At 37.4% G+C, this 26,181-nt stretch overlaps 1 protein-coding gene across 7 annotated transcripts in view; it reads right to left on the bottom strand.

Annotated features, from left to right (window-relative positions):
• The window catches only part of Tut4 (terminal uridylyl transferase 4), a 97,697-nt gene that overhangs the window by 64,991 nt on the left and 6,525 nt on the right, over positions 1 to 26,181 (bottom strand). For all 7 annotated transcript variants that reach the window (XM_075946840.1, XM_075946839.1, XM_075946842.1 and 4 more), the window contains exons 2-5: positions 21,604 to 22,473; positions 11,221 to 11,384; positions 4,205 to 4,321; positions 1,632 to 1,809 (exon numbers count right to left, since the gene is read on the bottom strand). In XM_075946840.1, coding sequence (XP_075802955.1) covers positions 1,632 to 1,809; positions 4,205 to 4,321; positions 11,221 to 11,384; positions 21,604 to 22,381 — 1,237 coding nt within the window. In that variant the 5' untranslated portion in view covers positions 22,382 to 22,473. The remainder of the gene's footprint in view (positions 1 to 1,631; positions 1,810 to 4,204; positions 4,322 to 11,220; positions 11,385 to 21,603; positions 22,474 to 26,181) is intronic.

The following is a 26,181-nucleotide window of genomic DNA, read 5'->3' as shown; positions in this document are numbered from 1 at the left end:
CATTCTAAATATAAACTCACACTAGACTCCCACACATACAAAACAAATAAATAAAAACATCAGGAAAACTATACATAACTTCACTCACATGATTATGGTATAATGATTTTTACAAAATTGACATCCTTTCTAACTGGATGGGTATCATGGGTACAAGAAGAAAATACAAGGAATAAAAACTATCAGAAAAGTTCAGTGTTCAATTGAAACAATTCATTTAGAAACCAATCAAAGATTATTTAACAAATGCACTCATCTAGCAATGCTGCTGTCATAAAATCCATTTATTATTTTAGATGCTTATACAACTTTTAAAAAAGGATCATTCAATACAAATGCTTTCCAAAATACAAAGCAACTCCAAGTCAACTGATAGAGCAAACTTTTAAACAGAAAAAATTTGTGGCTACAAGATAAACAGAACCTACTTGGCTAAATTGTTCCCAAACTACTGTATAATTTACCTAAATGTCAAAGAAAAAAAAAAAAAGATTGGCATCAACCTATACTGTGTAAATGTATCAAATAAACCTAAATTCATAGTACCTTGAACCCAAAAATAAATTAAACTAATGTTTCCCTATCATAAAGCAATAAAAATGTTATTTGGTAATGTTATAATGTTTGTACTGAAAATATATAAAATAAATGCTAAAATCCACTTAGAAATCAATGATAATCAGGGACTCAGTACTCAAGAATATTTGCTGCTCTTCCTGTGGACCCAAGTTCAGATTCCCAGCACCCCCATCAGGAAACTCACAATCACCTGTGTAACTCCAGCTCCTAACACCTTCTTCTGGCCTCTGTAGGCATCTGGCACATGTGTGGAATACATATACCTATAAATATTTTTTTATAATAAAACTCACTCTCTTAAAAAAAAAGATACTCATAAACCAATGTAAAATATATCTGACCAATAAGAAATTACCCACGTTTGGCATTTTAAAAAATCTATTTCTCATACCACAAAATTATACTACTTTTCTTAAAAGAAAATTCTAAAATAAAAGCAATTCCTCGAGAGTGAGATGTTAAAGGCATTTGTTCCCTGAGGAACTGAGGTGGATACCAGAACATATATGGTAGAAGGAAAGAAGTTTTCTGATTCCACACCTACTTGCCAGGCCATACACATTCACAAACAAAAAAATTAACATACAAAAAATGTCATTCCTAAAACACTCAAATTTGTCTATTTTAAGAAGCAAAAAAAAAAAAAGGGCAGGGCACTGGTGGCGCATGCTCTCGGGAGGCAGAAGCAAGCGGATCTCTGTGAGTTGGAGACCAGTCTGGAATAAGCTCCAGGACAGCCAGAGCTACACAGAGAAACCCTGTCTCAAAAAGAAGAAAAAAGAATATACATTAAGAAATTTACCCTAGGCCGGGCGGTGGTGGCACACGCCTTTAATCCCAGCACTTGGGAGGCAGAGGCAGGCGGATCTCTGGGAGTTCCAGACCAGCCTGGTCTACAAGAGCTAGTTCCAGGACAGGCTCCAAAGCCACAGAGAAACCCTGTCTCGAAAAACAAAAAACAAAAAAATAAAAAGAAATTTACCCTAGTTCAAGAGGAAGTAAAGGAAAATTTTGTGATTCTAATAAATACGTAAAATGGTTTATTTTAGTACCTGGTAAATATGTCATTATGACCTTTGACATTTCCTCCACAATGTCCTGGCGGACGCTGAGGTCATCATCTGTTATTCCTTGTTCTTTTGCTAATTCAATAACTGCAACACTTAAAGCACCCAAGTGAGCAGGGGAAGGAGATGGAAGAGACCGCAGTTCACTTTCCTCCTGTTTTTCCTGTTAGCAGAATGTTTCACAACAATAAAAAAGTTTCCATTTTAATGTCCTTATATTTAAGAAAGAAAAACAGAAATAACAAATATTCACATGAGAAATAAAACATGTAATAAATGAAGCAAAGAAAAACTTTTGCTTTTAGGGCACAAGACTCAAGGAATTAAAGGTACAGCAAGGGAGTTTATTAGTAAGATTTTTTTTTATAATTTAAACATTTTTTGAGACTATAATTAAATCATTTTATTAATTTTTTAAAATCTGTTCTACTGGAACTGGAGAGATATCTCAGAAGCGTGGACTACCTTTGTGAAGGACCCATTCCAGTTCCCAGCACCCACATCCAGTGGCTCACAACTCCTTTATATAACTTAAGCTCCAGAGTACAGGATACTCACTCCTTGACTCTGCTAGCTCCCACAGGGAGTCATCATACACTTACATACTCACTCATAAATAAATAAATATCAAATAAATAACCATTTTAAAAGAAGAACATAACATTTTAAAAATTGTTCTACTGTATTATTGGTACAAATTCTGAAATTCTACATCTAAGCTAACACAAAGGTTCAACAACTGACTCATGATTCCATAGCAACAAAGACAGCAATCTTAGGTAAAAAAGAAAATTCATCAACCATATCTAATCAACACAGGCAGCATCAAGTCAAGTGGTCATAAGAACACTCGCTAATACACAAAGTTTATAAAACATAAGGTTTTATAATCAAATAATGCAAAAGCTTCTATGGAAAAGCAGAGAACTACTACAACCCAGACTTTCTGGAAGATCAGGTGAGAGGATTCTTCTCAGAAGTTATCTAAGCTGAGAGTATATATTATCAGTATTACATTTTTAGAGAGAAAATTAGTTAATAATATGCTTAGAAAAGTACTCTATGCAAATTTGTGTGAGATAATTTAATAAAAATAATCTAAAAATTACAAATTCTGAATGCAAATGTGTGAGGATTTCTGGTCTGTACTTCTCCAGCCTCGTGTCACACCGTTTTTCTAGTTCTCTCCTTCCCTCTTACTAGATTTACTCACATCCTTACACAACATGTCCACTCTTCTCTGGAGACCTTTCTTTATGATGTTTTAATGCACCACACTTACTTTTTGCTTTTTAAACTACTATATCAAAGTTCAGCTCAAAGGTCACTTTCCAGAGAAACTTCCCCATTCTAAACCAAGTAAAATGTCCATTTCCTTCGCATTATTTCTCCCTCTAATAAGACTTATTGTACACAAACTGCTATTCACCAATTATTGGGAACAGGAACCATGATTCTTATTCACCAATATGGAAATCTGACAATCAGACAATGACTACTCCGTACGGAAAGTAAGATAGAAAGACGGGAAATGAAAGGTGGAAAAGCACCTCATCCCAGAGTCCAGTTGAAGAGTCTTAGTGAGAAGTCAAACTTCCAGCACAGTAAATGTTTGCTGTGAAGACTACAGAGATAATATTCATTTCATATACAGCTATTTTATATTAAAATAGCAAGTACACATGTGTACTGTGGCATGTGTGCCCATGTACAAAAAACAAATGTTAATAAATGTGAAAGAACTCTCAAAATAAAAATGTCTTTGGGGGCTGGGAGGATGGCTTAGTGGGTAAGAAAGTTTGGCAAGCATGAGACCCGGAGTTCAGCTCCCAACAGCCATATAAAAAACCAAGACTGGTTGAGCACACCAATGAAGACAAGAAAATTGTTAAAAGACTTCTTGACCTGCAGGAATAACTCCCAGTTCAGTATATAGATAAGAGACCCTATCTATAAGGAATAAGGTAGAGACTGTTAAAGTATGACACCCAAAGTCGTCCCATAGCTTCAGTACAAGTACAAACACGTTCACCCCATACACACAACACACACACACACACACACGAGTGTCTCTTAATAAATCACAACTCTGTTTACATTGTTTACATTTATTCCTTTCTGAGTTGAAGCCAAAGATCCAATTTCACCTGAGCAGATGTACTAAAAGATTAAAGGAGCAGGGTGGTACCAGCGCACGTCTTTAATCCCAGCACTCGGGAGGCAGAGGCAGGTGGTTGATATCTGTGAGTTCAGGGCCAGCCTGGTCTACAAGAGCAAGTTCCAGGACAGACTCCAGAGCTTTCTCACTGCTGCTGCTTCTCCTGAAAGATGGGTAATCTGTACCTGACAATTTTTATTTTAAGAATCAATTTTCAGCATGATCAAACTGGTTTCTAGAAGGTTCCTTCTAATCACTGGAGATAAAGAAGTTAATTACAGTTATTCAAGACTATCATTTCAGTTACTTCACACCTCAATATTAGGTTTGTAAGTTTTAAAATGGTCTCATATACTTTTACAATTCAAAAAGTAAAATATTTTTAAAGATATTAACTTACCAAAATGTTTTTTTTATGTCGTTTTTCCTTTATATGTTTATGTGCTCCCTGGATGTTTTCAATGTGAATTAAGCAAAGTTTGCATAGATAACGGCAATTGGTATATTCCGGTGATCGCTGAAGAAACAAATTTAAAAATATACTTTCTCAATAAACAAATAAATGACAGACTATATAAGTGAACAATCTTACTAACTTTAACAGGCCAAAACAGGTACCGATGAGCTGCTGTTGTAGTTCAATGGTAGAATACATGCCCACCATATGCTAGGACTTAGGTCAGACACTCCCAGTATCACAAGAAAGAAAACAAGTAGGCACTGCAAGAACATATGTTTTAGTAAATACCCAGTGCTTAAGTACTTAAGTACCGAAGATATAAATGACTTTTTCAAAACAGTCACTATAGGATATCCTAAGTACTACCTTCAAATTATATCACAAAATGCTAAATAGGCTTCTTGCTCCTCAATTTTTATTCCAATGGTATTCCCAAAATCAATTTTAAACTTAACTTTTGGTCTTTTTGAGTACTATGAAAAACAAAATGTACCCTTTATGCTGTGATTTTAAATGAATGGATCACAACTATTCATTTTAATTTCAAAGACTAAGTTTTAAAAATATTCCAATCAATCACCATACCATGAGAATAAATGGATAAACTCTTGAGGTAACCACTCTTAAGAAACAATCTGGGCATGGTAAAAATATAAGTTATAGTACTTCACTCATGATTTTATATGTTTCTCAAAGTAATAAAACAATAATTACTAAATGCTTGCTAGATACCAGACATTACGATAGATGATATATAATTGTTCTTTTAATTCTTAATAATCCAGGAAGATTAATATTTTCATTTTATAGATATGAAAACCATGTCAATTAGTGTAGTAATATTTTGTTTTAGCAAATAAAGCTTGCCTGAATATGAGAGTGCAGAGCTAAACTACACCACTAGAGGTCAGGGACCGGTGGCACACACCTTTAATCCTAGGACTGTTAGTTCAAGGCCACCCTGGACTATCAAATTTGAATCTGCATACAAAAGAAACAGAGCTCACACAAATGTAATCCCAGCAGTTGAGATCCCAAGTCTTTGATCCCAGCACTAGGGAGGTAGAAACAGGAGTCAGAGACAGCTGGGTCAGAGACAGAAATAAGACAAAAGGAGACAAGAGCTCATAGTCGTTTGAGGTTTTGTGGAGACAGATGTAGTCTGGAAATGCAGTGTGAGGATAGAATCACCCCATCAGTATGAGCATTGGTAGAAGTAAAAGAACTCTCTAGTGACTAACCTCTCTGCTTCTCTGATCTTCAGCATTAAGCCCTATCTATATCTGACTCTGGGTTTTTATTATTAATACCAATTAGAATTCATGTTACAGCTTGGGACTTCACAGGGTTTCAATAGTACTGAGCAGGAGATAATGAATTTCAGTTCATGCATATATCAATCCAAAGACAACAATTATTTATTTATTTTTTCCCTGAGACAGGGTTTCTCTGTGTGGCTTTGGAGCCTTTCCTGGAACTTGCTCTGTAGACCAGGCTGGCCTTGAACTCACAGAGAATTCACCTGTCTCTGCTTCCCAAGTGCTGGGATTAAAGAAAGGCATGTGTCACCACCGCCCAGCTAGCCAAAAATCTTTTACAATAAAAAATTAATAAAAACAATAGATGCTGATTTTTAAAGTACCATCTCTATTGCCTTACACTAAAACTTCAGTAATACGTAGTATTTTGTTTCAGATTAATTTTCAATATTCAGTGCAACTCCTGACAAAGCGGTTCTCTCACCTGGGAATATATATTCTTTTTAAAAAAATTTTATTTATTTGTATTTTATGTGTGTGAGCATTTCGCTTATAAGTATTTAAGTGCACCACATGTGTGCAATGACCCCCCCAAAAGGGTATCAAGATCCTCTAGAACTGGAGTTACAGGAGGCTGTGAGCCACAATGTGGGTGCTAGGAACAGAACTAAGGTCCTTTGTAAAAATAGCAAGTATTCTTAAACTGAGTCATCTCTCCAAACTCAATAAATGATGTTCTTGAAGTAAGAAACTTGCTTCAATTTAACACCAACCTTACCATAGATTACAAAAAAAAAAAAAAAACATTTATGAAGTGCAATTTATTAAGTTTTAACTGTTAGGGTTCTCCACTTTAATGACAAAGGATTTAAATCTCAAGAATTGAATAATTTCCTAGAGGCAACAAGCATATAAATGACACACAATCTATTTGTTCTAATTTTTATCACATGAAAATTCTTTCAGATCAGTTAAGTCATTAAAAAAAACTTTCTTACATTTCCAACTACAACTATGCATTAACTGAGCATTTTAAAATTCTTTTATGTGAGACATGTTTCATGGAGCTGAACAATGAACAAAACAAACTCCTGTCAGAATGAATTTACATTCTAGTGCATGAAGATTAATAATAAAGGTAAGATACAAATAAATAGGAATATAGACAAGAGAGGAGTTGCTTTTTAACATGGTCACCACTTAAAGACCTTTTTATACAGTGACTTAAAGGCAGTATAGAATTGGGCTGTTGTGCCGGGCGGTGGTGGCGCACGCCTTTAATCCCAGCACTCGGGAGGCAGAGGCAGGCGGATTTCTGTGAGTTCGAGACCAGCCTGGTCTACAGAGCTAGTTCCAGGACAGGCTCCAAAATCACAGAGAAACCCTGTCTCAAAAAACCAAAAAAAAAAAAAAAAAAAAAAAAAACAACAAGAATTGGGCTGTTGTAAGATGTCTGGAGCCATATACAATACTCCTGGCAGAGAAAGAAACTAATGTCTGGAGCCAAGAATATAAGCAAAATGTTTATGAAACTACACATTACATTTTATAAGGCATATTTATTTATTATATATTTACTATAGGAAGGAAAACTGTGATTATTAATGCTGTCCACTTGTTTGAGAAGCAAGCACCCAAGAGATGAATAAATGTTGCATAGGTTGAGGAGTAGGGGCCACTTTCCTCATCTACTTCCCTTTGGGAACAACAATTCCTCTCCTTCACCACACCTTCTCTACCATAAAGAACTGTAATCTCTGAAATGTGAGCTAAAATACCTTTTTCTTGGTATTGTCAAAAGAAAAAAAAATTGATTAATACATTATAAAAACACTAGTATGACTAGTAACTGGGCCAGATCTCAAAGTACTAAGGATTCCTGTTTTCACTCTAAGTATAATAAAAACTTATAACATGTAAGGGAAAGGTATCTAAAAATATTTATGTTAAGGTAGGCATGGTGGCACAAGCCTTTTTACTTCTAGTACTTGGGAAAGAGAGGTAACAGACCTCTATGAATCTGAGGTCAGCACAGTCTACATGGTGAGTTCCAGGCCAGTCAAAGCAGCCACACTAGTTAGTCATACAGGTCAGTCAGTAGTGGCACATATCTTTAATCCCAGCAGCCACACTAGTTAGCCATAGAGGCTGGGCTGTGGTAGTGCATACCTTTAATTCTGGCACTAGAGAGGAATATAAGACGGGAGAAGACAGGTCTCTGAGGATTAGTGGAAGCAGGATAGCCCACTTCGGTCTGAGATAAGGTAAGAGCCAGTGGAGTACTGCTTTGCTTTTCTGATCTTCAGCTTGAACCCCAATCAATATCTGTCTCTGGGTTTTTATTATTCATGCTACACATGTATGTTTGGGCATGTGTGGGCCACAGTACAAATGTAGAGGTAGGAGGACAATCTCAGCTGTCATTCTTCACCTTCTATCTTGTTTGAGGCAGGGTTTCTTATTTACTACCATGTGTACTAAGCTAGCTGACATGAGTTTCTAGATATTCTACTGTTCTCATCAGCTGGGATTACAGACACATACTACCATTTCTGGTTTTACATGAGAACTAAACTCTAATCCTTATGTTAGTGTGGTAATCACTTTAGCCATCTAAGCCATCATTTTGGTTCTTAAGTTTTTTTTTAACTTCATTTTACTGTTCAAAAAATTAAGGTATAAATAAAAAGGTTAAATAGGAGGCTGGAGAGGTGCCTCATAGGTTAAGAGCACTGGTTGCTCTTCCAGAGTACCCAGGTTCGATTCTCAACACCCATATGATGGCTTACAACTGTATTTTTTTAAATACATATGTTGGGGAATATTAATTTTCAGGTGTGTGACTTGTTTATTCTGCATTTAATTAACTGTAAAGCTCTGATTCTTTGCCTGTCTAAAACACCTGAAGGTATTACTAAAGAAATAAACAGCCAATAGCAAGGCAAAAGCAAGGATAGGCAGGGCTAGCAGGCGGAGAAACAAGGAAAGAGAATGAAGAAAAAGAGAACAAGGAGAGGAGGACATCAGGGGCCAGCCACCTAGCCATGGAGTAAGAAGAAAACAAAGGTATACAGAAATAGAGAAAGATAAAAGCCCAGAGGCAAAAGGTAGTAGGGATAATTTAAGCTAAGAAAAGAGGGCAAGAAACAAGTCAAACTAAGGCTGGGCATTTATAACTAAGAATAAGCCCCCTTGTGTGATTTACTCAGGAGCTGGGTAGTAGGCCCCTACATAATTTATCTAACTTTATGTGCATTAGTGAAGCTATCAGATCCCCAGGAACTGAAGTAACAGACAGTTGTGAGCTGCCATGTGGGTGCTGGGAAATGAACCCAGGTCCTCTGGAAGAGCAGCCAGTGTTCTTAACAGCTCAGACATCTCTCCAACCCCACAACACTATATTTTAACTCCAGTCCCAGAGGATCTCTTTCAGTCTCTCATGCACCAGGCACCTACATGATGCACAGACACACAAATACAGACAAAATACCCATACACATTAAAAAAAAATTGAAGGGTTAAACAGCATATGGATTGTTACCCACCAGTAAGTGACTGTGATAGACGTGAAAATCCACGTATGTACTAACATGCATACTAACTCTAATTTTGGACCAACTGCTATGCACTAATAAAATACCAAACAGGAAGAAAGTACTCTCTCAAGGATTTCTTTCATCAATTTAGGTATCTTTTTTTTCTAAACTATATAAAAAAAAAAATCATACTACTACCATCATTCCTTTCTATTTTAAGAACAATGATCTCTTTGTATACACATTTATGTACATCTTAAGTATGTATTTCTCTGTAGTCTGGTTTGTAATTTTTCAGTATCTAGTGGTGTTTTTATTGCTAAGGCTATGAATGTGTGTTCGGTTTAAGAAATTAGTGGCACTCAGACACAAGACACCAGGAGAACAGTCCCTTATTTATAAACATAGGGTAGAAAACAAGAGAAAAACAATTTAGCAAAATATATAGTAGTATTTAGTAATTTATTTTTATCAATCTGAATAACTTTTAACTTTTGGGTGGTCTGAACCTAGGGCTGTTGCTTGCTAGGTAAATGCTTTGCCAATGAACTACATTTCAAGCTAGACTTTTAACTTTTAATGGGAAAAAAAATGCCTTTTTTTAAATCAACATATACCCAACATCCAACACAATTGTCAGCATATAACAAGCATTCTTTATATACTAAATGAGGGAGTAAATCATTAGTCAATAACTTATTTTATACCAAGCAAAGTAGTATTTTAGTAAATATTTTAAGCTTTGAAAAACAGAAAACACAGGAACTGGAGAGATGGGTCAGCGGGTAAGACTGTGTACTGCTCTTGCAGAGGACCCAAGTTAAACTCCCAGAACACAGCCACCTGTAACTCTAGCTCCATCTGATGCCCTCTTCTGGCCTCTGAGGGTATCTTCACTCACAAGCACATATTCCCACTCAGATAACACACACATAATTAGAAATATTATTAATTATATATAATTATATAAATGTTATTAATATTAAAAATAATTCTTAAAAATAAATATTGTTAAAAATAAGAAAAAAAACAGTAATATTAGGAAGGCATGGTCATTCATTCATATAATTACAATATCCAAGAGCCTCTGAAGCAAGAGCACTGCTTACATATAAAGTTCAGCCTGGGGTAGAATCATGAAATGGAAAAAATAAGGAATGGGAGGGGAAGGAAGAAGCAAAGGAAAAGAAGAAACAGAAATGGGGAAAGAAAAAATAAAAAACAAAGAAAGGGGAAAACAAAGAAAATAGTAAATATTTTATGCAGGCCATATCATCTCTCTGGTATTCAGTCAACTCTGTCACCACAACATGGAAGCAGGCAAAAACAATAAATATATAAAGGAAATGAGTACAGCTGTGTTTACAAAAAAAGAAGGTGACATGTATTTTGTCATATTCAAACAAAACAAGGGGGCAGTCTATAGTTTGCTAATGCTTACAATCACTAAGACAACGCATGTCAGGTGTGATGGCATGCTTTTAATCTCAGAAGGCAAGCCGGGCGATGGTGGCGCACGCCTTAAATCCCAGCACTCGGGAGGCAGAGGCAGGCGGATCTCTGGGAGTTCGAGACCAGCCTGGTCTACAGAGCTAGTTCCAGGACAGGCTCCAAAGCCACAGAGAAACCCTGTCTTTAAAAAAAAAAAAAAACTCAGAAGGCAAAGGCAGATCTCTGAGCTTGTGGCCAGCCTGACCTACCTAGTGAGTTCCAGGCCAGCCAAGACTGCATAGGAAGACCTGTCTCAAGAAAAAAAGAAAAAATGCTGGGCAGTAATGATGCACGCCTTTAATCCCAACACTCAGGAGGCAGAGGCAGGTATCTCTCTGTGAGTTTGAGGGCAGCCTGGTCTACAGAGTGAGTTCCAGAACAAGCTAACTAAGGCTGTTACACAAAGACTTTTTGTTTGTTTGTTTGGTTTGTTTTGTTTTTCGAGACAGGGTTCTCTGTAGCTTTGGAGTCTGTCCTGGAACTAGCTCTTGGGAGAGAAGGGAGGGAGGGAGGGAGGCAGGGAGGGAGGCAGGGAGGGAGGCAGGGAGGGAGGGAGGGGAAGTTGAATACTACATGTCCCAACAATCAAAGAAACATGAAGAGTTACACTCTGCAATATAAAAAAAGTTATAAAGCATACATTCCTCCCTCAATAACTAGCATAGCATACTTTTTCAAGTCGAAAAATGTGATCTCTTTCTAGACGTTCTTCTGCTTGTTTCAAGCCTAGCCTCTGCTCAGGTGTCAATGCAGACTCATCTATCACAGTAGCATTTTCTAAATAGTCCATCTCAGAAGAATTTTCTTTATTAGATTCTTCACTCTTCATTTTACCTGCAAAAGAAGCAATCATTATTATATCAGTTATCATCATGATGGCAGTAGTAGTGCACTCCTTTAATCCCAGCACTCAGGAGGCAGAGGCAGGCAGATCTCTGTGAGTTTGAGATCAGCCTAGTCTACAGTGTGAGTTCCAAGACAGCCAAAGCTACACAGAGAAATCCTGTCTCAAAAAACATAACAACAAAACCAGTTATTATCATTAAAAATTATAAACTTAAAAAATAAACACTTAAGTAGGGTGGGAATTCTTTCACTTGGTTGTGCAAGTTATTAGATCAAGGTAATAAATGAGATTTATACATCATATATATATATGAAATGTGCATGATGAACTCAGGAGATAGCTTATTAAGTAAGAATAACTGCCACTAAGCCTGATGTCCTGAGTTCAATCCCCAGGACTCCTATGGTGGAATAAAATACACTCCCATCAATTGTCTTCTGATCTCCCTACATGCCAGGTGCACACACACACACACACATACAATAAATGAATAAATGTAACATTTTTTAAAAAGCAGTGCTAATGGATTTAGGAGATACACCTGCCTCTGTCTCTCAGTTGCTGGGATTAAAGGCGTTGGCCACAATTCCTGGCTACATACCATTTTTTAAGTCAGAAATAGGGCAGAGCATGGTGGCATACAAATTTAATGCCAGAACTCAAGAGGCAGAAACAAGTGGATCTCTACAAGTTCAAGGTCAGCCAAGTCTACATAGCAAATTTCAAGAGAGCCAAGGCTACATAGTGAGACCCTAAGTCAAAAATAGAGCATATACTGCTCTTCCACAGGACCAGGTTTTGATTCCCAAAACCCACACTGGGCAACTCACAATCAGCTAAAATGCCAGCTAAAAAAAAGATCAAAGGTCTTTGACTTCCTTGAGCACCCAAACTCATATGCACACAGACATATATAAAACTAAGACATATATAAAGTAGGGGTGGAAAAATGGTGCAGTGGTTAAGAGCACTTAACAACTCTTGCAGAAGACCCTGGTTTGGTTACCAGCACCTACACCAGTTAACTCAATTTCGAAGGGATTTGATACCTTCTCACCTACACAGGTACCTGCAGACACATGGTGCACAAATACTCAAGCAGGCACTCACACATACACTAAATAAATAAATCTTTGAAAAATAAAGTACCCTTTTTAGAAGTATGAAATTATTTCATTTTCTAGAATCAACACAAGGCAAAGTGCCCCAAACTATGTTCCAAAGATCACAAGAATTTGATAAATGTTGAATATCCTAATAAACAAGAAGTACAGAAAACCTTGTATATGAATGTTTATATGATTAGTGGGTGGCAGTCAATAGAAGAGGGTAATGAATAGTGAATACCAATTTATAGTGTTTCTTGAAGACATGATTGAAAATAAGGTGGTACAGTCTTAATCCTAGAACTTGAGAAGCAGAGACAGGCAGACAGGCAGACAGGCAGATCTCTGAGAGTTCGAGGCCAGTCTGGTGTACATAGTATGTTTCAGGAAAGCCAGAGATACAAAGAGAGATCCTGTCTCAAAAAAAATAAATAAATAAATAAAAGGAAGAAAGGAAGGAAAAGAAAAGTAAAAAGAGAACTCTCAACAAAGGAATCTAAAATGGCTGAAAGACACTTAAGGAAATGTTTTAACATCCTTAGTCATCAGAGAATTAGGAAACAACCTTCCTCAAGACCCAGCAATACCACTTTTGGGTAGAAATTCAAAGGATGCTCAATCGTGCCACAAGGACATGTGCCCAACTATGTTCATAGCAGCTTTGTTTGTCATAGCCAGAACCTGGAAACAACCTAAATGCCCCTCGATCGAAGAAGGGATAAGGAAAATGTGGTACATTTACACAATGGAGTATTACACAGTAGAAAAAAATAACAGCTTAAATTTTGCAGAAAAAATGGAGCTAGAAAACATTATTTTGAGTGAGGTAACCCAGACACAGAAAGACAATTATCACATGTACTCACTCATAGATAGTTTTTAAATATAAAGCAAAGAAAGCCACCCTACAAACCACAATCTCAGAGAACTTAGACAACAATGCAGATACGAAGAGAAACTCACATATATATAATCTGCAGAAGGGTCATTACCAAATTCCTTTTATGAAGCTACAGTTACTCTGATACCAAAACCACACAAAGACTCAACCAGGAAAGAGAATTACAGGCCAATCTCACTCATGAACATTGACGCAAAAATCCTCAACAAAATACTGGCAAACCGAATCCAAGAACACATCCGAAAAATTATCCATTATGATCAAGTAGGCTTCATTCCAGAGATGCAGGGCTGGTTCAACATACAAAAATCTATCAATGTAATCCAGCATATAAATAAACTGAAAGAAAAAAACCATATGATCATTTCATTAGATGCTGAAAAAGCATTTGACAAAATTCAACATCCATTTATGATAAAAGTCTTGGAGAGATTAGGGATACAAGGGTCATACCTAAATATAATAAAAGCTATATACAGCAAGATGACAGCTAACATCAAATTAAACGGAGAGAAACTCAAAGCCATCCCACTAAACTCAGGAACACGACAAGGCTGTCCACTCTCGCTATACCTCTTCAATATAGTGCTTGAAGTTCTAGCAATAGCAATAAGACAACATAATGGGATCAAGGGGATTCGAATTGGAAAGGAAGAAGTTAAACTTTCGTTATTTGCAGATGATATGATAGTGTACATAAGCGACCCCCAAAACTCCACCAAAGAACTTTTACAGCTGATAAACAGCTTTAGTAATGTGGCAGGATACAAGATCAACTCCAAAAAATCAGTCGCCCTCTTATACACAAAGGATATGGAAGCAGAGAGAGAAATCAGAGAAGCTTCACCATTCACGATACCCACAAACAGCATAAAATATCTTGGGGTAAATCTAACCAAGGAAGTGAAAGATCTATTTGACAAGAACTTTAAGGCATTGAAGAAAGAAATTGAAGAGGATACCAAAAAGTGGATGGACCTCCCTTGCTCTTGGATTGGGAGGATCAACATAGTAAAAATGGCAATTCTACCAAAGGCAATTTATAGATTCAATGCAATCCCCATCAAGATCCCATCAAAATTCTTCACAGATCTGGAGAGGACAATAATCAACTTTATATGGAAAAACAAAAAACCCAGGATAGCCAAAACAATCCTATACAATAAAGGATCTTCTGGAGGCATTACCATCCCTGACTTCAAACTCTATTACAAAGCTACAGTAATGAAAACAGTGTGGTACTGGCATAAAAACAGAGAAGTCGACCAATGGAATCGTATAGAAGACCCAGATTTTAACCCACAAACCTATGAACACCTCATTTTCGATAAAGGAGCTAAAAGTATACAATGGAAGAAAGAAAGCATCTTCAACAAATGGTGCTGGCACAACTGGATGTCAACCTGTAGAAGAATGAAAATAGACCCATATCTATCACCATGCACAAAACTCAAGTCCAAATGGATTAAAGACCTCAATATCAGCCCGAACACACTGAACCTGATAGAAGAGAAAGTGGGAAGTACCTTACAACAGATGGGCACAGGAGATCGCTTCCTATGTATAACCCCAGCAGCACAGACATTAAGGGCAACATTGAATAAATGGGACCTACTAAAACTGAGAAGCTTCTGTAAAGCAAAGGACACTGTCACTAAGACAAAAAATCAACCTACTGACTGGGAGAAGATCTTCACCAACCCCGCAACAGACAAAGGTCTGATCTCCAAAATATATAGAGAACTCAAGAAACTAGACTTTAAAATGCTAATTAACCCAATTAAAAAATGGGGCACTGACCTGAACAGAGAATTCTCAACAGAAGCAGTTCAAATGGCCAAAAGACACTTAAGCTCATGCTCAACTTCCTTAGCAATCAGGGAAATGCAAATCAAAACAACTTTGAGATATCATCTTACACCTGTCAGAATGGCTAAAGTCAAAAACACCAACGATAGCCTTTGCTGGAGAGGCTATGGAGGAAGGGGTACTCTCATCCATTGCTGGTGGGAATGCAATCTTGTGCAACCACTGTGGAAATCAGAGTTTCGGTTTCTCAGGAAATTCAGGATCAACCTACCCCTGGACCCAGCAATACCACTCTTGGGAATATACCCAAGAGATGCCCTATCATATGACAAAAGCATTTGTTCAACTATGTTCATAGCAGTATTATTTGTAATAGCCAGAACCTGGAAACAACCTAGATGCCCTTCACTGGAAGAATGGATGAAGAAAGTATGGAATATATACACATTACAGTACTACGCTGCGGTAAAAAACAATGACTTCTCGAATTTTGCATGCAAATGGATGGAAATAGAAAACACTATCCTGAGTAAGGTATCCCAGACCCAAAAAGATGAACATGGGATGTACTCACTCATAATTGGTTTCTAGCCATAAATAAGGGTCACGGAGACTACAATTGGTAAACCTAAAGAAACTAAATAAGAAGGTGAACCCAAGGAAAAACATATAGTTATCCTCTTGGCTATGAGAAGTAGACAAAATTGCCGGGGAGAAAATTGGGATCTTGCGGGTGGGGTGGGATGGGATGGGGGTAAGGGGAGGTGGGGAGAGAAAAGTTAGAAGGGAAGGAGGGGGGGACTTGGGGAAACAGGAGGATTGGGATAAAGGAAGGTTGGACAGGGGAGCACGGAACCACAATTCTTAGTTAAGGGAGCCACTTTAGGGTTGGCAAGAGACTTGACCCTAGAGTGGCTCCCAGGAACCCATGGTGATGTCCCCTGTTAGTCCCTTGGGCAGCTGAGGATAGGGAACCTGAAATGACCCTATCCTATAGCAATACTGACGAATATCTTGCATACCACCATAGAACCTTCATCTCGTGATGGATGGAGATAGAGACAGAGACCCACACTGGAGCACTGGTCTGAGCTCCCAAGGTCTCAATGAGGAGCAGAAGGAGGGAGAAGATGAGCAAGGAAGTCAGGACCACGAGGGGCGTACCCACCCACTGAGACAAGGGGGCTGATCTAGTGGGAGCTCACCAAGGCCAGCTGGACTGTGACTGAAAAAGCATGGGATAAAACCGGACTCTCTGAACAGGGCGAACAATGAGGGCTGATGAGAAGCCAAGGACATTGGCACGGGGTTTTGACCTTACTTCATGTTCTGGCTTTGTGGGAGCCTAGCCAGTTTGGTTGTTCACCTTCCTAGACATGGACGGAGGGGGGCGGACCTTGGACTTTCCACAGGGCAGGGAAACCTGACTGCTCTATGGACTGGAGAGGGAGGGGGAGAGGAGTTTGGGGGAGGGGGAAAAGGGTGGGAGGAGGGGGAGGGAAATGGGAGGCTGGGAGGAAGCCGATACTTTTTTTCCTTTTCTCAATATAAATAAATAAATAAATAAATAAATAAATAAATAAATAAAAGTAGAACAAGACAAGATCTCCTGAGTAAATTGGAAGCATGGGGACCTTGGGGGAGTATTGAAAAGGGGAGGGGAGAGACAGGGAGAGGAGCAGAGAAAAAGGTAGAGCTCAATAAATATCAATAAAAAAATTTTTAAAAATGTACGTAGGTTGGGAGAGAGAAGAAAAAGAATATAGATAGTAATAAAGTTAATGCTTTTAAAAAGGGGGTAAAGTCTTTAAAGAGAAAGAGTACAAATAGTCACAGATTAAAAGTAAAGAAAAATAAGCCACGTAAAAATGAAAAATACACAGAGAGTCTGGATATTGTATATTATTGTGTTTTCTTTGACTTTTTTGACTGTGAAGGAGCTAAGTACAGAGAGACATTTTATTGCATGGGTTGCTAAACTAAACCAGCATGTATATTATAAAGATATCTTTACTTCAGAATTTGGGCCTAAGGATATGGTGCTTTGGAAAAGAGGTTCTTCTTTTGTTTTCACAGAAGATGAGAACCTGTGGATTGCTTCTACACCAATATGGTTTCATAGACCAAGGCCTCCTGAAAGGTTGCCGTAAACACCCTCAAAAAATTGCTTTGCTCAACTGCTGACTGAAATAACCCTGGCACAAAGGATACACCATAAAAGATCTGATTAACAGCGCCCCCATACAACACAAAGCAGTTGGGAGAGAAAAAACTGTGCTCATATTCCCAAATATTGTCTATAAATGTTTATTTACATTTAAAGCAGATATGATATAGATATGAATAATTTGCATTGGTATGGATCTTGCTATATGGATACGAATTTAAGGTCAATTTTGTTATATGTATATTTATTTCTGATCTTGATTAAGGTATTGTGATTGTGTAGCTCATTTAAAAATGTAATGTGTCATTAAGAAATATAGGTTAATAGTCATCTTTAGTAGTCAAGCTTGTAGTCATGTTAGTTAAGATTTTATAGATAAATAGAGATATATTTCAGTTAGATATTCTTCAGATCTTTCAGAGACCTTCAGAATATGGCATTTAAATGTTTTAAAAAATTTAGGACTTTTCGCCGGGCGGCAGTGGCACATGCCTTTAATCCCAGCACTCAGGAGGCAGAGCCTAGGACAATCTCTTTGAGTTCAAGGCCAGCCTAGTATACAAGAGCTACTTCCAGGACAGGCTCCAAAGCTACAGAGAAACCTTGTCTCAGGAAAAAAAAATTAGGACTTTTCATGACAGTGAAACATATCTGCTCCTGGCAGCACCAAGCTATTCCGAGAGGAAGATGGGCATCGAAGAGGCTCCTTAGCCATTTGGGCAAGAAACTGCTCTTGCCTGGACTGCTTTACTGGACATGCAGTACCCACAGAGAGATGACTGCTGAGCTTGCCTAAAGTGAGACGGTCCTTTCGGGTTCCTGCTTCATGAAAGTTTGCAAGACATTCTACAGGACACAAAAAAAAAGTAACTAAAAACTGCCAATATAGGCAAAGCTGTCTTTAAAATTTCCTGCTTCATGGAAAAGTCTGCTGGATACTATGGGCCTAAAGGCTGAAGATGGATGCCAACAGTATATTAGAACTTTGGGTAACTGTCCAGGCAGCAAGATGTCTCTATCAATTCTAGAGTTTTGGAAGTTGCTTACAATGTACTTCCTGTTTACTTAGGTAATATTATATCCTTCTGAGGTCTTTGATAGAGTTAAAGAATAGACAGTAATAATATAGTTTTCCTTAGTTACAATAAGAGATAAAGTAGATATAAATGTTGTAACTGTAATTCTTGCTTGATAACTGTTTTGATATATATAATTTTACTATGTTAGAGATAAAGCCTTCCTTTTTGTTTAAACAAAAAAGGGGGGAAGTAGTTCAAGTAAACAGTATATATCTCAATCAATCTCTGCTTCCAATTTCACTCCTAATAAAAAATCTGGTGCACTGAAGCCAAAAACATTTTTAAAAAGAAATAAACTATCTTTGATTTCTTTAATGTCTTCTAATATCACACATAATGGTCTTTGTCAATTGAAAAGCCCCTTCATTTTATGCCCTCTAAAAGGTGAAATTTTTATCATGTGCTTAAATTTCTGCTCTAATCAATACTGAATCTCATTCATAATCAGCCCATACTTAATAATGTAGTTACCCAATCTAAAGGCCATATAACAAAATTTAATCATGTACATTCTCAAGTTTTTGCCACTGAAAATCAGTTTTGTAACACATCTAATACAATAATTTTGTGTGTGTGTGTGTGTGTGTGTGTTTGTGTGTTTTAATAAATAAAGCTTGCCTGAAGATCAGAGTGCAGAGCTAAGTCACTAGAGGTCAGGGAGTGTGGTACACCATATAATCCAAAGACTCAAGGCCACTCTAAGCTACACAAGATTGAATCTGTCTAAAAAGAGAGAGAACTCACAAAGTGTTCCCAGTACTCGGGAGTCACATACCTTTAATCCCAGCACTAGGGAGGTGAAGATAGGAGTGATATGGATGGGAAGAGGGAGGTATAAGAGGCAGGAAGAGACAAGAGCTCATTGCAGTCTGAGGATTGATGGAGAGCATTGCAGTTCGCAGTCAGGCTGAGGATAGAATCACCCCTTTGTCTGGGCCTTGGTAGAGATAAGGACTCTCTAGTGGTTTGTCTACTTTGCTTTTCTGATTTTCAGCTTGAACCCCAATAATCTGTCTCTGGTTTTTTGTTTTGTTTTGTTTTTTCATGCTACAATCAAATAGGAAGGTTTCTTGAGACCTAGAGTTGGGTTTTGGTTTTCAACTGTAAACACATGACTAGGTCACAAATAGGAACCCAATATATACCTATTTATAAAATAAATGAGAATATATTACCAAGATCATTTAAAACTGGGGAGCTAGGTAGAGTTGTAAATTTATGTAATCCCAGCACTTCTGAGATTGTCTAAAATAGGAGGATTAATAGTTCAAAAGGATGGAGAGATAGAGATGGCTCAGCATTAAGAGCACTCACAGCAGTCCTGACCCAACCACATAAGAAGCAAGGTGTGACAGCCTCACTGAAAAAGGTACCAAGCCACGTGCTGGCACAGACAAGAAAAATGGGCTAATATAAGTTGTAAGAGTTAATAAAAGCCTGAGCTAATGGGCCAATCAGTTTATAACTAGGAGAGAGAGAGAGAGAGAGAGAGAGAGAGAGAGAATTCACGGCAACTCACAACTATATATACCCCTTTTCCAAGGGATCTGACACTGTGGCACGGATATATATGTAGACAAAACACCAATGTACATAAAATACAAATAAATAATTTTTAAAAAATTCAAGGCAAGGGGTAGAAAGATCATTAATTAAGAACACATAATGCTCCTCCAGAGGAACCAGGTTCAAAACTCAGAACCCCTATTAAGTGATTTATAACCATATATCCTCTAGTTCCAGGAGATTCAACACCGTTGGCCTCTGAATGAACACACAAACACACATACCCCTACACACATGCCTACACACACATATGCACATAATTAAAAATAATTTTAAAAGCTGGGATGTGACGGTGCATGCCTTTAATCCCAGCACTCGAGAGGCAGAGGCAGGCAGATCTCTGGGAGTTCGAGGCCAGCCTGGTCTACATAATGAGTTCAATGACAACCAGGATTACATAGAAACAGTCTCAAAAGAACAAACCAAAACAATAATAATAATAAATTTTTAAATTATGAAACAAAAGCCGGGCGGTGGTGGTGCACGCCTTTAATCCCAGCACTCGGGAGGCAGAGGCAGGTGGATCTCTGTGAGTTCGAGACCAGCCTGGTCTACAAGGGCTAGTTCCAGGACAGGCTCCAAAGCTGCAGAGAAACCCTGTCTCGAAAAACCAAAAAAAAAAAAAAATATGAAACAAAAGAGTTCTGGACCAGTTTGAGTTACATAGTTCAAAGGCAATATTATACAATGATACCAATAAGTGTATAAATCCAAAGGTGTAGCCCAGTGATAGAATACTTGTCCTTGCCGGGCGGTGGTGGCGCACGCCTTTAATCCCAGCACTCGGGAGGCAGAGGCAGGCGGATCTCTGTGAGTTCGAGACCAGCCTGGTCTACAGAGCTAGTTCCAGGACAGGCTCCAAAGCCACAGAGAAACCCTGTCTCGAAAACCAAAAAAAAAAAAAAAAAAAAAAAGAATACTTGTCCTTGCCCAGCATACACAAGGATAAGATCCCTCCTATCAGTAAATAAGTGAGTTATGATATGGGATTCCCCTCTGTGAATACCATTGGTTCATAAAGAAACTGGCTTGGCCTGATAGAGTAGAACAGAGTTAGGCAAGGAAAACTAAACTGAATGCTGGGAGAAGGAAGGCGGAGTTTAGGAGAAGCCATAGAGCCCACTGCCAGAGACAGACAAGCTGAAACCTTGCCAGTAGGCAACAAACCTTATAATAAAATATAAAATAATGGAGATGGGTTAATTTAGATGTAAGAGCTAGCTAGCAATACGCTTAAGTAATTGGTCAAACAATGATTTAATTAATACAGTTTCTGTGTGGTTATTTTGGGAGTCTGGGCAGCTGGGAAACAAACAAGCGGAGGGCGGCAGGGAATCAACAAGTGGGCCCCTACAACAAATGTATTCACAAACACCCACTAAACTCTTATGCACACAGCTTTTCACCACAAAATAAATAAATAAATAAATACATAAATAAATGAATGTTTTGCTTATTTCTTTGTTTCCAACCTTTTTAAATTAAAGTAGCTAAACCACAAACAACCTACAGAACATTAACAGGGAAATCCTGCCCAAAACATAACTTATGGAAAATGCCATGTATGTTTATACTTACTCAAATCATCTGATGTATCTTCAATTCCTGAAGCACTGTCATCAGAATCACCAATATTATCTGTCTGTGCCTGTTGCCTCTGAGATGGCAATAAGTTTTCCAGGGTTGATTTTTCTCCCTGTAGAGCTTCATTATTCCTTTTGTCCACAGAAACAAAGGAGCTTGTAAGTTTTTTCCCAGTCTGTTGTGATTCTGTCTGTTTCATATTTTCTTTCAACAGTAAACTGGATGCATTTTCTGGTTCTAACGGCGAGCTGGGTGTCTTTTGTAATTTCATCTGAGAAGTGGGTATAGTTTCTTCTTTCTTCTGTGAATTAAGTGCTTTTTCTGTTGTTGCTGTTGTACAGGGTGTTTTTTCTGCCTTTACTGGTAAATTAGGTGACTTTGGTAATTTTTCTTGTTTTGCCTGTAAGCTAGGAGCCTTTTCTACTTTTGCCTGTGAAGATCCCTTCTGGGCTTTCATGGGTGAATTTGGTATCTTTTTCACTTTGCAATGACTCTGATCTCGAAGTGCTAACCCCAAATCTTTAGGGCCTGGAACACTGGCAGCATTTACTTTACATGATTTAACTTCTGTTTTTTCTATACAAATATCATTTTGTTTGTTTTTTTTACTACTATTCCTATTCAGAGAGCTGGTCCCAATTTCTGTTACGGACTTATCATTTCTAGGCTTCAAGGTTTGATTAGCTATAATTTTAACTGCTTTGCTTTCTTCACAAATAATATTCTTCTTTGGTTCATGATTTTCACTTTTAGAAGTTTTGGGCTCTTCCATTATTTGAAAATCTGGTTCTTTTCAATTGTAATACTGTAAAATGGCAGATCTCAGGTATATGAACTGCTCCAAATCTAGTTTAGGCAAGCAAACTATAGGAATTAAAATAAAAACAAAATCTGTTACTTAAAATGCAAAAACATTTTGTCATTAGTCAATTTTAAAATGTATTCTCAAAACTAAAACATTTTTCAGAAAGCTATACGAAAAGGGTTTAAATCCTCATTATCCGAAGGCAGAGACAGGGTGAACTCGAAGGCCAGCCTAGTCTACATAACCAGTTCAAGGCCACAAAAGACTACAGAGACTGTCTCAAAGAACAAATGAAAACAAAAACAGGCTTTTTACAAAAACAAAGTTGTTTTCTATTGCCTATTGAGAATTTCCACTAATAAATAAGTAAATATTTCCACAAAAACAAAACCTGGCCAGTCAGTGGTGGCACTCGCCTTTAAATTTCAATACTCAGTAGGTGGGATCTCTTAAGAGTTCGAGGCCAGCCTGGTTTACAGAGCAACTTTCAGGACAAGCTCCAAAACTACAAAGAAACCCTTTCTCCAAAAGACAAAAAAAAGTGCATAATATAATGATTTATTAACTTTGAATTTTCGCTAATGAGAAAGGAACAACACTGAGAGACACTCGATAGTAGAAAAAACTATGGAATTAATCAGCAATATACTTTAAAGATGTACTGACCTCATAATAGAACCCAGAATATGTGTTACATAGGGGAAGGGGTTTTGCTTTTGTTCACATAGAAGAAAAGCTATGGATACAATCAAAATTGATAAAGATCTGATTTGAACAAGAGGCACCTCTTAATTAGAAGAGATGATAGTTCATCAAGCAGTATGGCCATTTAAACCAACCTATAAAACTAACAAATGCTTTTTATTTGATCAGATATAACTTGCCCAAAGTGAATCTACCCAAAATTAGGGTTGGAGAAGGGTTTTGTTTCTGTTTTTTCAGGAGAATAAATGCATCCAGTGAAGGTATCTGAAGACTACTGGACAAATGAGACATCTAAAGAAAAATGACAAATCATCCAGAAAAAAAATGTCTCAAGAAAAATAGTAAATTGGTCTATAAGTATACCACATTTCCAACAGGATAAAATTTCGTAAATCTCCCCAAATGTTTGTTTCTGTTGTTCTCTACAGACATATAATGCAAATGATCTTTTTGTAGTCCCAAATCCAATTAAAGATTAAAGCTGACTTTGGAGTTGGAGCATGGCTCTCTCCTTCTCTAAACTGAAGCGTGCCTATTAAAGTAAAATTCAAAACCTCAGTCTCATGTCAGAAGAGCTACCTGATATGGGACAGGAGAAAAACAAATATTTTACTGCCACTAATCCCATAATCCTCTGGTTTTATATTGACTCTTTAACAGCTTTTCTTAAGGTATAAGTTTTATAAGATTTATATGTTTGTGTGTGTGTGTGTATTCTAAACTTTTTGTTATGATATTAAAGGTCACATAGAGTACTAACTAATTCTTGAAAAAGATTTCATTTACCTTCCTATACATGATTTCGGGTTTGGGTCTCTATCAATTTTCTGTAGTGAACCATAAGCATGCCTAACAGCAACCTTTAAAGTCTCCAAAAGGAAGATGGTGCCCCACAATGACAATTCTTCCATAACTATGATAACACACAAAGTTGAAAAATACCACCTAAAAAATCAGCTTTGGAAGAACAATTTTGAGGTCCCTGGCTGAGATGATCCAGCCTCACTGACTACTCTAGCCAGGACTTGAGACAGGACCTGCACTTTCCCATTATGCAAAGACTGGACAACAAATGATACAGCTACCTCTCCCAGGACTTGACAATTAACCCAATTTTTTTTCAGGATCCCCTAAAGGTACCACTACCCTCAGACAGCAGGAAGTAAATTTAAGAAGATGACGTCCACATTCCCAAGAAGTGAGATAGGTGGTTTTTGGTCATTCAATGGGTTATGTATTTGTTATTGTTCAAGGGGGGTGGTTATAAGTTGTTATTGGTTGCAGTCAGGAGGAAACTGAACAAAGGAGATTAGATTCAAGGCTCTTGTTTTAAAAAGAAAAAAGGGGGATATAGATGATAGGATAAAAGGGTAGATTATTGAACCTACTCTGAAAAGAAAAAAGGGAGGATATAGATATAAGATAAAAAGGTAGATTATTGAATCTACTTTTAAAAAGCAACTACCAGTTTTAAATGTTTTTACACCGGATTGGACTTTTGTATTTTTTTTTTTTTTTTTTTGGTTTTTTGAGACAGGGTTTCTCTGTGGCTTTGGAGCCTGTCCTGGAACTAGCTCTGTAGACCAGGCTGGTCTCGAACTCACAGAGATCCGCCTGCCTCTGCCTCCCGAGTGTTGGGATTAAAAGCGTGCGCCACCATCGCCCGGCTGGACTTTTGTATATTGTATACAATTTTTTTTTGTATTGATACAAAGTTGATATTTTTTTTAGAACATACTGTACTTACATTTCTACTCTTGTTCAAGGTATTGTACCTATTACATTTAACAATGTAATGTAAATTTCTAGTCTTTGAAAATTATTATTACCAACTGTTTAGGACAATAAAGAAATGTAGGTTAATGGTTAATTATCCATTATAATTGAACTTGTAGTTTTTGTATGTTTTCAAGGTCAAGGATATATTTTAGATAGCTCATCTTTAAACACTTCAGAGATCTACAGAATATGGCATTTAAGATGTTTTAATAATATAGGTTCCTTATAAAAAGAAAAAAAGACAATGAGACTTGTCTGCTTCTGGCAATACCAATCTACTTCAGAGAAGATGATGGGCATCAAAAAAACTCCACGTGGAATTTCCTTATGGCAAAAGTCAGTCACTGGGCAAAAAAATGCCCTTGCCTCAACTGCTGACATTAACCTGTCCTAATAGGACAAGCAGGACACAAAAGAGAATGACTGCCAAACATTGTCAAACAAGGAGGGACAGACCTTCAGAATATCCTGCTCCACAGAAAAGTCCGTCAGATAAGCTAGGTCTGTAGGCTGAAGATGGATGCCCCAATGTTGCAGAGGAACTTTGAGTGACTGTCCAGGCAGCCAGCTATTTCTATCATTTCTCACATTTTTTTGGAAGTTGCTTGCTTGAACTTCCTGCTTACTCAGTTAATATTATTTCCTTCTTGGGTCTCTGAGGGAGCTGAAGATTACATAGTTATAGTTACAAAGTTTTGCTTGTTTACCAGACACAGAAAGAAAGTTATGATACAAAAAAAACTAAGTACAAGACTTTGGACTCACCAAAGTTGGATAGATAATAAAGTATTTTCTCTGAATTTGTCAAATACAAATGAACTAGACATTGTTGATATACTTATTGCCTGTATATACTGTATAGTTACTGTATATACTGTATATAGTTTTTCTTATATAAGTTATAGCCTTTTTTAATTTTAGACAAAAAGGGGGAAATGTAGTGATAATTCATTTGTATTTTAATAAATAAAGTTTGCCTGAAGACCAGAATGAAAAACAGTCACATTAGTCAGCCATACAGGTCATGCAGTAGTTGCACCTTTAATCCCCGCAGCCACACTAGCTAGCCATAGAGGCTGGGCAGTGGTGGTGCATGCCTTTAATTCTAGCACTAGAGAAGAATATAAGGTGGGGTGAGCCAGGAACTAGTGCTCTTTTAGTCTGAAGACTTTTTTTTTTCAAACAGGGTTTCTCTATGTAACTTTGGATAGTTCATAGAATTAAGTGCTCTCTAATGCCTTGGCTGCCTTGCTTTTCTGATCTTCAGGTTGAACCCCAATATC

Source organism: Microtus pennsylvanicus, chromosome 13, assembly GCF_037038515.1.
Source record: "Microtus pennsylvanicus isolate mMicPen1 chromosome 13, mMicPen1.hap1, whole genome shotgun sequence".
Lineage (NCBI taxonomy): Eukaryota > Metazoa > Chordata > Mammalia > Rodentia > Cricetidae > Microtus > Microtus pennsylvanicus.
This window is presented reverse-complemented; position numbering and strand designations above follow the sequence as displayed.